The 11,004-nt window shown below is 47.9% G+C and overlaps 1 protein-coding gene across 1 annotated transcript; it reads left to right on the plus strand.

Annotated features, from left to right (window-relative positions):
* The first annotated feature begins 3,000 nt into the window (after positions 1-3,000).
* On the plus strand, positions 3,001-10,224 carry cavin4b (caveolae associated protein 4b). The gene is made up of 2 exons (XM_056433794.1): positions 3,001-3,605; positions 9,320-10,224. Exons 1-2 carry the CDS (start codon positions 3,255-3,257, stop codon positions 9,848-9,850), a joined length of 882 nt encoding a protein of 293 aa, XP_056289769.1. The 5' UTR covers positions 3,001-3,254; the 3' UTR covers positions 9,851-10,224.
* The last annotated feature ends 780 nt before the right edge of the window (positions 10,225-11,004 follow it).

The following is an 11,004-nucleotide window of genomic DNA, read 5'->3' on the forward strand; positions in this document are numbered from 1 at the left end:
TTTTTGATTTCTGACCACTTTTGGATGATTCAACATTAAACGGGTCAAATTGACCCGGGACCATCACGGCTGTATGTAAGAAACGAACATAACAGGAGGGTTAAGATGTTTATTATGTTTATGTCATAACTTGTTAGAACAGGTTTGAGTGGATGAAGCGTTCAGGACTTTAATTATATTATTATCTTATGATCATATTCACAGAAACAGGATTTTTAACACATTTTAGTTTAATGTTGTTTTTTAATTCTTGATCTTTCTTGAAGAAATAAACACATTTTCCAGGAACACCTATTAAAACGATAAAATGACAATAATTTCATTTTCACAATAAAACTTTTCCATCAGCCACCAGCTCTGCAGGATGAGTGTTTGCCCTCCGCGCGGGAGACGCGGGTTCAAACCCCGTCGGGGACACTTTGTTCATGTTTCGTTGGACATGATGTTTACATGACCTGTTCTTCACTTGAGACACGTGAACATGTGAGCAGTCACAGCGCCACCTAGTGGCGAAACAAAAACTATTATTGGTTCAGAATGTTGATCCATCAGTTTTGGACTTTTATCCGTCTTAATAAATTACAACATGAATAATAATTATAATGTTCTGCTGGAAAGTTTTAAATAAATGTGATGACATAAATAATGATTGATCCTGAAACAGTCAAATCAAAGTCGAACATCGTCTCCATGAACAAGACGAGAGGGTTGATGCTGCAGTTCCTCTGATGGCCACTAGAGGCACCTTCCTGTTCCATTACACTTCTTCAATGAATCACGTAGAAGACGTTTCTGTTGACGACCCCTTCACTGACATCGGGATTATTTACCTCCCAGAATGTTTTTCTTTGACTTTTCATTCCTCCAATCTAAAGACTTCCATCAAGATGTGGGCGTGTCCCCTGTAGACTCCGCCCACTGTAGACTCCGCCCACTGTAGACCCCATCCCTGTAAACTCCGCCCCTGTAGACTCCGCCCATGTAGGCTCCGCCCACTGTAGACTCCGCCCCCTTTCGAACCCGCCCCCGTGAGGGAAGCAGGAGTGGAAACCCAGCGCTCCCGGTTGGTTAAATATAGCTGAGGAGATAATTACAGGCAGCAGCTGGTGGGGAGTCCCCTTCTCCTCCTCCTCTTCCCCTTCTCCTCCTCCTTCTCCCCCTTCTCCTCCTCCTTCTCCCCCTCCTCTTCCCCTTCTCCTCCTCCTCTTCCCCTTCTCCTCCTCCTTCTCCCCCTTCTCCTCCTCCTTCTCCCCCTCCTCTTCCCCTTCTCCTCCTCCTCCTCCCCTTCCTCCTCCCCTCCTTCTCCTTCTCCTCCCCTCCTCCTCCTTCTCCTCCCCTCCTCCCTTCTCCCCTTCTCCCTCCTCTTCCCTCCTCCTCCTCCTTCTCCTCCTCCTTCTTCCCCCCCTCTTCCCCTTCTCCTCCTCCTCCTCTCCTCCTTCTCTCCCTTCTCCTCCCCCTCCTTCTCCCCCTTCTCCTCTCCTCCTTCTCTCCCTTCTCCTCCCCCTCCTCTTCCCCTCCTTCTCCCCCTTCTCCTCCTCCTCCTCTCCTCCTTCTCTCCCTTCTCCTCCTCTCCTCCTTCTCTCCCTTCTCCTCCCCCTTCTCCTCCTCTCCTCCTTCTCTCCCTTCTCCTCCCCCTCCTCCTTCTCCCCCTCCTCTTCCCCTTCTCCTCCTCCTTCTCCCCCTTCTCCTCCCCTCCTCCTTCTCTCCCTTCTCCTCCCCCTCCTCCTCCTTCTCCTCCTTCTCTCCCTTCTCCTCCCCCTCCTCCTCTTCCCCTTCTCCTCCCTCCTCCTTCTCCCTCCTCTTCCCTCCTCCTCCTCCTTCTACCCCTTCTCCTCCTCCTCCTTCTCTCCCTTCTCCTCCCCTTCTCCCCCTCCTCTTCCCCTTCTCCTCCTCCTTCTCCCCCTTCTCCTCCTCCTCTCCTCCTTCTCTCCCTTCTCCTCCTCTCCTCCCCTTCCTCCTTCTTCCCCTTCTCTCCCTTCTCCTCCTCCTCCTCCCCCTCCACCTCTTCCTTCTCCCCCTCCTCTTCCTCCACCTCCTCCTCCACCTCTTCCTCCTCCTCTTCCTCCTCCTCCTCCTCTTCCTCCTCCACCTCTTCCTCATCTTCTTCCTCCTCCTCCTCTTCCTCCTTCTCATCCTCCTCTTCCTCCTTCTCATCCACCTCTTCATCCTCCTTCTCTTCCTCCTCTTCCTCCACCTCTTCCTCTTCCTTCTCTTCCTCCTCTTCCTCCACCTCCTCCTCTTCCTCTTCCTTCTCTTCCTCCTCCTCCTCCTCCTTATAGACGGTTAGTGTCAATGGTACACATATTAATATCATTATTGTTATTATGATTATTGTTATTGTTATTATTATGATGATTATTATTCTCTATGAATGACCAGGAAGTGTTTTAACATGAAACGTCTTCATCTCTCCAAACATGAAACGTTTACTTCAGACCTCTAGACCCCCAGACCTCTAGACCCTCAGACCTCTAGACCCTCAGACCTCTAGACCCCCAGACCTCTAGACCCTCAGACCTCTAGACCCTCAGACCTCTAGACCCCCAGACCTCTAGACCCTCAGACCTCTAGACCCTCAGACCTCTAGACCCCCAGACCTCTAGACCCCTAGACCCTCAGACCTCTAGACCCTCAGACCCCCAGACCTCTAGACCTCCAGACCCCCAGACCTCTAGACCCCCAGACCCCCAGACCCCCAGACCTCTAGACCTCTAGACCCTCAGACCTCCAGACCTCTAGACCTCTAGACCCTCAGACCCTCAGACCTCCAGACCTCTAGACCTCTAGACCCTCAGACCCTCAGACCTCCGGCTGATGGAGATATAGAGGGGGGGGGGGGGGCATTCCTTGTAGTACACTCACCTCCCAAAGAGGAGCAGGAGTCACTCGACCCGGCTGGTATTTTTAGCGAGGGGGCACCGGGTCCTGGACCGGAGGAAGTCTGCCACTCAGTTTCTCGCGACCTTCAGCAGAGGAACTCGACCTCCGGCCGCGGGCTGAGACCTATTCCTGGGGCTCTAAATCCACCAGGGCGCTGTTAGCCCCGCCCCCCAGCAGGGAGGGGCCTCTGCGCTGGTGGGACCAGGTCCAGGCTCAGTGCTGAGCCGGTTCCCCTGCAGAGGAGTTTTCTCTCTCACTCCTCCTCCTCCTCCTCCTCCTCCTCCTGCTCTCCGTGATCCTCTTCCCTTACTTCAAGACGCCCGGAAGGTCCTCCTCCTCCTCCTCCTCCTCTCTGGTCCTCCCGGCCGGCGAGCATGGCGGACCGAGCGGCGTGCGGCGAGGACGCGGCCGGCGTGCGGGCGCTGCTGGAGCGCGTGGCCGGCGTGGTGGACGGCGTGCGGACCACGCAGCAGCGCATGGAGGAGCGGCAGCTGGAGCTGGAGGCCACGGTGAGGAGCGTCCAGGCCGACGTGGTCCGGCTCACCAGGGACCACGCCCGGACCGGCGCCACCGTGGACCGCCTGCTGGAGAAGACGCGCAAGGTCAGCCGCCACGTGAAGGACGTGCGGGTCCGCGTGGAGAACCAGAACCTCCGGGTGAAGAAGGTGGAGGCCACCCAGGGAGACCTGCTGGCCAAGAACAAGTTCAGGGTGGTCATCTACCAGGTGAGACCCGGACCAGGGCTCTGCTGGTCCAACCGCCTCAGAACCCGGACCCGGCGGAACCAGAGCGGAAAGGGACCCGAGACCCCCGATCCATCGGCCCCAAGGGGGTCCGGTCTTCGGTTCCCTTTAGGTTCCGTCAGGTCTGTGGTGGACCGGGTCGGCATGTGGACTAAAGGACTCAGTAAGACCAGAACTCTGATTATAATCCTCAATCTGGGGGACTGAGCGAGTCTAGACCAGCAGAGAGTCCAGTTAGATAGATGATAGATATATACTTTATTAATCCACAAGGGGAAATTAGTTCTGGACTAAACTGGACTAACTAAAGAGTTTACAATACGATGCCTCCAAAAGACCTCACACACACACACACTAACACACACACACACACACACTAACACACACACACAAACACACACACACACACACACACTAACACGCACAGCAGCTGCCAGCTGGTTATTTTAGCTCTGAAAGGTGATCCTTCAGCCCTGAATGGAACGAGTGATTCGAGGATGATTATTTATATATATATATACACACATGTGGGCTACGTAGACAACTGGAAGACTTTCTGGGGAAAACCTGATCTGATGAGGAGAGACGGCATTCATCCCACGTTGGACGGAGCGCGTCTCATTTCTGCGAATATGACCAAGTTGATCACCGGACTTAATCCATGACAACCCAGGGTTCAGATCAGGAACCGGGAGCAGAGTTGTAGTTTAACACCCTTCTCTGCTCTTCCATTCGAGCAGTTACCCACCCTTGACTTTAGAGTAGAGACTGTGTCTGTCCCACGGCCACTTCAATTAAATAAATCAAAAGTAAGCAGAAGAGGAGTCGTACACAATAACCTTATACAAGTTAACACCATTATTTCAGCAGTGCAACAAAATAGGTCTATTAAATGTGGTCTCCTAAATATTCGATCTCTGTCATCTAAAGCTGTGTTACTGAATGATTTAATATCAGATAATCACATTGATTTATGTTGCCTAACTGAAACCTGGCTGAGCCATGAAGAATATGTCTGCCTGAATGAATCGACTCCTCCAAGTCATATTAATACTCACATTCCTCGAGGCACCGGTCGAGGAGGTGGAGTAGCAGCCATCTTTGAATCGAGCCTATTAATTAATCCTCAACCAAAATTACACTACACCTCATTTGAAAGCCTTGTTCTTAGTCTTTCACATCCAACCTGGAAAACACTACAGCCAATTCGATTTGTGATTCTGTACCGCCACCAGGTCCATATTCAGAGTTTATATCTGAATTCTCAGAATTTATATCAAGTTTGGTTCTTAAAACCGATAAAGTTATTATTGTTGGAGATTTTAATATCCATGTGGATGTTGATAATGATTGCCTTAGTGCTGCATTCATCTCCTTGTTGGACTCGATTGGCTTCTGTCAGAGAGTACAGAAACCCACTCACAGCTTTGGCCACACGCTTGATCTTGTTCTTACTTATGGCGTTGACATTGAGCATTTGAACGTCTTCCCACAGAATCCTCTTCTGTCAGACCACAACCTCATAACTTTTGAATTTATACTACCGGAGTGTACTCCGTTAGTCAAAAGTTTCTACACTAGATGTCTAACTGATAGTGCTGTAGCTAAATTTAAAGAAGCGATTCCTTCTGTATTTGATTCGATACCACGTCTCAATATAACAGAGGACTCCTGGTCTAACTTTAGTCCGTCCCAGATTGATCATCTTGTTGACAGTGCCATAGGCTCTCTGAGAATGACACTGGACTCGATAGCCCTCTGAAGAAGAAGACAGTGAGGAAGAGGAGGTTTGCTCCTGGTATAACCCTCAGACCCGCAAACTGAAGCAACGTCACGAAGCTTGAACGCATATGGCGTTCAACTAATCTCAAGAATCCCGCTTAGTTTGGCGAGATAGTCTTAAAACATATAAGAAGGCCCTCCGTAATGCCAGAGCAGCCTATTACTCATCAATAATAGAAAAATAAAAACAACCCCAGGTTTCTCTTCAGCACTGTAGCCAGGCTGACAGAGAGTCACAGCTCTGTGGAGCCGAGCATTCCTATAAACCTCAGTGGTAATGACTTTATGAACTTCTTTAATGAAAAGATTTTAACTATTAGGGACAAGATTAATAATCTCTTGCCCATAACCAGTGCCAATCTGTTCTCAAGTGGAATGGCCTTGGAAACCGCTGTATGCCCTGGTGTATATTTGGAGGATTTTCTCCTATCAACCGTGACCAATTATTTTCAACGGTTTCTACTTAACACGCCTACCTGTCTCTTGGACCCCATCCCGACGAGGCTGCTTAAAGACGTTTTGCCTTTAATTGGCGGCTCTCTATTAGATATTATCAATGTGTCTCTGCTAACAGGCCACGTACCACACTCCTTCAAGGTGGCTGTTATTAAACCTCTCCTGAAGAAGCCCACTCTGGATCCAGAGGTGTTGGCTAACTACAGACCGATCTCTAACCTCCCCTTCCTCTCCAAGATCCTTGAGAAAGTGGTCGCAAATCAGTTGTGCGACTTTCTACATCATAATAGTTTATTTGAGAAATTTCAATCAGGATTTAGAAAACACCACAGCACCGAGACGGCACTGGTGAAAATTACAAATGACCTCTTAATGGCAGCAGATAAAGGACTCCTCTCTGTCCTGGTCTAGTTAGACCTTCGTGCTGCATTCGACACCATTGACCATGACATCCTGTTACAGAGACTGGAGCAGTCGATTGGCATTTCAGGCACGGCACTAATTTGGTTTAAATCCTATTTATCAGATCGATCTCAGTTTGTATTTGTAAACGATGACGCCTCGATAACCACCAACGTTAGTCACGGAGTTCCACAAGGTTCTGTGCTTGGACCAATTTTATTTACCTTATACATGCTTCCTTTGGGCAATATTATCAGGAAACACTCCATAAACTTTCATTGTTATGCAGATGACACTCAACTATATTTATCGATAAAACCAGAGGAGAGCAACCAACTCTGTAAAATTCAAGCATGTCTTAAAGACATAAAACATGGATGACCTGCAACTTCTTGATGTTAAACTCAGACAAAACCGAAGTAATTTTAATCGGCCCTGAGCACCTCAGAGATCAATTATCTGGTGATGTGGATTCTGTAGACGGCATTGCCCTGGCATCCAACACCACTGTAAAGAATCTTGGCGTTATCTTTGATCGGGACTTGTCCTTTAACTCCCACGTAAAGCAAATCTCAAGGACTGCATTCTTTCATCTACGTAATATTTCAAAATCAGGCACATCTTGTCTCAAAAGATGCAGAAAAATTGGTTCACGCGTTCGTTACTTCGAGACTGGATTACTGCAACTCCTTCTTATCAGGCTGCTCTAATAAATCTCTTAGGTCCCTCCAGTTGATCCAGAATGCTGCAGCTCGTGTTCTCACTAAAACTAAGAAAGAGATCACATCACTCCTGCACTAGCTGCTCTGCACTGGCTCCCAGTAAAATCAAGAATCACTTTTAAAATTCTTCTCTTAACCTACAAAGCCTTGATTGGTGATGCTCCATCATATCTTAAGGAGCTTGTCGTACCATATTGCCCCACTAGAGAGCTACGCTCACTAAATGCGGGACTACTTGTAGTTCCTAGAGTCTTAAAAGTAGAATGGGAGCCAGAGCCTTTAGTTATCAAGCTCCTCTTTTATGGAACCAGCTTCCAATTTCAGTCCGGGAGGCAGACACAGTCACCTCGTTTAAGAGTAGACTTAAGACCTTCCTCTTGACAGAGCTTATAGTTAGGCTGAATCAGGTTTGCCCTGGTGCAGCCCCTGGATATGCTGCTATAGGCTTACAGCTGCCGGGGGACGTCTTTGGATGCACTGAGTACCTATCTCCTCTATTTTCTCTCCTTAAGGATGACTTTTCATCTCTCAATCACACGTTACTAACTGTACTTTCTCCCCGGAAGTCCTTTTGACTTTACGTCTCATGGGGTCATCGGACCCTATGAGACGGCATAGATCCTATCTGCCTGATGGATCGTCTGGGTCGTGGAATTCCTGCTCATGACTACGCCACTGTCTTGTTGAGACTCCGCCCACTCCTCCTCCCCACCGCCATCTGCCTGATGGATCGTGGAGGTCTCCATCGTGGAATATGCCTACTATGAACTATTCATACACTCTGTCATATTCATTGAATGTATTTTAACTCTAAATCTGTCCTTCTGGTCACATGACATCTATTGCATCTGTCCATCCTAGGAGAGGGATCCTCCTCTGTTGCTCTCCTCCAGGTTTCTTCCCTTTTTTCCCCCTGAAGGGTTATTTGGGAGTTTTTCCTGGTCCGATGTGAGGTTTTGGGGCAGGGATGTCTATGTGTACAGATTGTAAAGCACTCCGAGACAAATTTGTAATTTGTGAAATTGGGCTATACAAATAAACTGAATTGAATTGAATTGAATGTATATACATATATATATATGTATATATATATACAAATATATATTATAAATATCAATATATATACATTATACATATATATAAAAATATATATTTATATTATATATAGATATAAATATCTATATATTTATATAATATATAATAATATATATACAGGACTGTCTCAGAAAATTAGAATATTGTGATAAAGTTCTTTATTTTCTGTAATGCAATTAAAAAAACAAAAATGTCATGCATTCTGGATTCATTACAAATCAACTGAAATATTGCAAGCCTTTTATTCTTTTAATATTGCTGATGATGGCTTACAGCTTAAGAAAACTCTAAAATCCTATCTCATAAAATTTTAATATTTCCTCAGACCAAGTAAAAACTAAGATTTATAACAGCTGAGTGTTTGTCAAGGCTCAGGAAACCCTTGCAGGTGTTTCGAGTTAATTAGACAATTCAAGTGATTTGTTTAATACCCTACTAGTATACTTTTTCATGATATTCTAATATTTAGAGATAGGATATTTGAGTTTTCTTAAGCTGTAAGCCATAATCAGCAATAAATCAGAATAAAAGGCTTGCAATATTTCAGTTGATTTGTAATGAATCCAGAATGCATGACATTTTTGTTTTTTGAATTGCATTACAGAAAATAAAGAACTTCATCACAATATTCTAATTTTCTGAGACAGTCCTGTATATTAAATCTTTTAACTTCTCTCGTTGAGGTTTTCCACTGAACTTTTGTTGCTCTGCAAGTTGTGAGAACACAAAATAAAGGCTAGCATGATGTCATCAGACACGTAGCATGCTAACTAGCGCCGCTAGCGCTCTGGACGATTGGTAGGTAGGTTGGTAGGTAGGTTGGTAGGTTGGTAGGTGGATGGATTTCTGATATATTGATGGATGGATGGTACGGACCTGAAGTCTGAACATGGTTAGCCTAGCTTAGCATAAAGAAGCCAACATTTAGCCTGGTTTTGTCCAAAGTATGAACGCAAACGAGTTCTAAAGAGCGAGTTCCTTGGAGGACGACAGAGCTTCTGTGTTCTCCGCCTCTAGAACCATTAGCATGCTAACTAACCTATGATGAGTATGGTAAGTCATTAGCATGCTAACTAGCCTATGATGCGTATGGTAAACCATTAGCATGCTAACTAGCCTATGATGCATACGGTCAAAGATTCCCGCGGCAGGAAGGAGGTCGACGGACTCTCCCAGCTCTGTAAACCTGACATCGCGATGTTCTCCCGGTTCACTCGGTTCTGTGTTCTCCTCCCTCAGGGTGGCCATGAGGTGAAGGCCGTGGCGCCGGGCAGCGAGCCAGCAGAACCCGGCGGCGGCGGCGTGGAACCGGACAAGTTCGAGCTCCCGGCGGACTCTGACGAGGAGTACATGGTGGTGGAGGAGGCCGACTCCTCGGCGGTCGGCCGCGCCAAGAAGACGGGGCTGACGCGCATCGAGAGCTTCAAGGCCACGTTCTCCAAGGAGAACCTGAGCAAGACCCGCGAGAACCTCGGCACCAAGGTCAACCGGCTGAGCGAGCGCATCGTGACGGCCGAGCGGCGAGAGAAGATCCGCCAGTCCGGCGAGCGGCTGAAGGAAACCATCGGCAAGAGCGTCCCGGCCAAGCTGAACCTGAAGAAGGAGCGGACGGTGGCGGAGGGCCAGGAGGGCGCCGAGGGCCCCGAGGGCCCCCAGGCCGCCGCCCCCGTGCCGCCGCCCAAGGGCCGCAAGAGCGGCCCGGGGGCCGGCCGGGCGGCGGGCGGCGGGGCGGCCGAGGTGCCGATGTACGACATGAAGCAGCTCTCGTAAAGAGGGGCGGAGCAGGATCCGGACCTTCTCTCTGGACCCCCGAGACCACGAGACCCACGAGACCCCCGAGACCACGGAGACCACGGAAACCCCCGAAACCACGAGACCCCCGAGACCACGAGACCACGGAAACCCCCGAAACCACGAGACCCCCGAGACCACGAGACCACGGAGACCACGAGACTCCCGAGACCACGAGACCCCCGGGGGAGAAGTGTCTGCTCTTCCACTCAGAAGATCCACATCGTGTGTCTGAGCATCAGGACCGTCTGTTCTGGACTTTTATTGTCAAATCAGAAAATATTATGTTTTTGTTTGTTTTGTGTTCTTTGGAAATAAAAGAACAACAAATGGAACGAGGTTCCCCATCTTCAGGCCGCGAGTGTGTGTGTGTGTGTATTATGGAGGTGTGTGTGTGGTCTGTGGAAGGTCTGGAGAACTGATGATGAAGAAGAAGATTAAAGTGAGGAAGAGGACCTGAGTACGGTTCCTTCAGGGCTCTCAGGAGGTCCTGAGGGGAACCGGAACATCTTTGTTTCTGCTGGTTTGGAGCAAGAAGACTTTAGAGAAGACCAACGGCCCCTTGAGGGAAGGTCTGAGGAGACCAGCTGGAGGTCTGAGGAGACCAGCTGGAGGTCTGAGGAGACCAGCTGGAGGTCTGAGACCAGCTGGAGGTCTCCGGTGAGCTTAAAGAACGTTTCTGAAAGTTTGATCACGTTGTCGAGGTCTCAAAGGTCCAGATGTTCAAAGGCCGGTCCCGGGTCAGGGCCTTTGAACATCTGGACCTTTGAGACATGTTTGTGTGCTTTCATTTTGGAGGCGGAGTCTGAGAAAGACTTGAATAGTTCATGAGCTCCACTCATATTTTAACGTTGTGTAACTTTAAAGTCTGGATTCATTGTTTGTGACTCATCATGTGACATTAAAGACGATTGTAACAACAACAACAACTTCTTATTATTATTATTAAGAGTGACTTCAATAAAGAAAACAACAACATCTCTTCTCTTTTTTAGACTCCTATTAATACATAAATAATAATGTGAATCAAACATTGAGATGTTCTTTGAGCTCAAAGAAATGACATGTTTTAATAACATGTTTTAATGACATGTTTTAATAACACGTTTTAATGACATGTTTTAATAACACGT

Source organism: Pseudoliparis swirei, chromosome 16 (assembly GCF_029220125.1).
Source record: "Pseudoliparis swirei isolate HS2019 ecotype Mariana Trench chromosome 16, NWPU_hadal_v1, whole genome shotgun sequence".
In the NCBI taxonomy this organism is placed as follows: domain Eukaryota; kingdom Metazoa; phylum Chordata; class Actinopteri; order Perciformes; family Liparidae; genus Pseudoliparis; species Pseudoliparis swirei.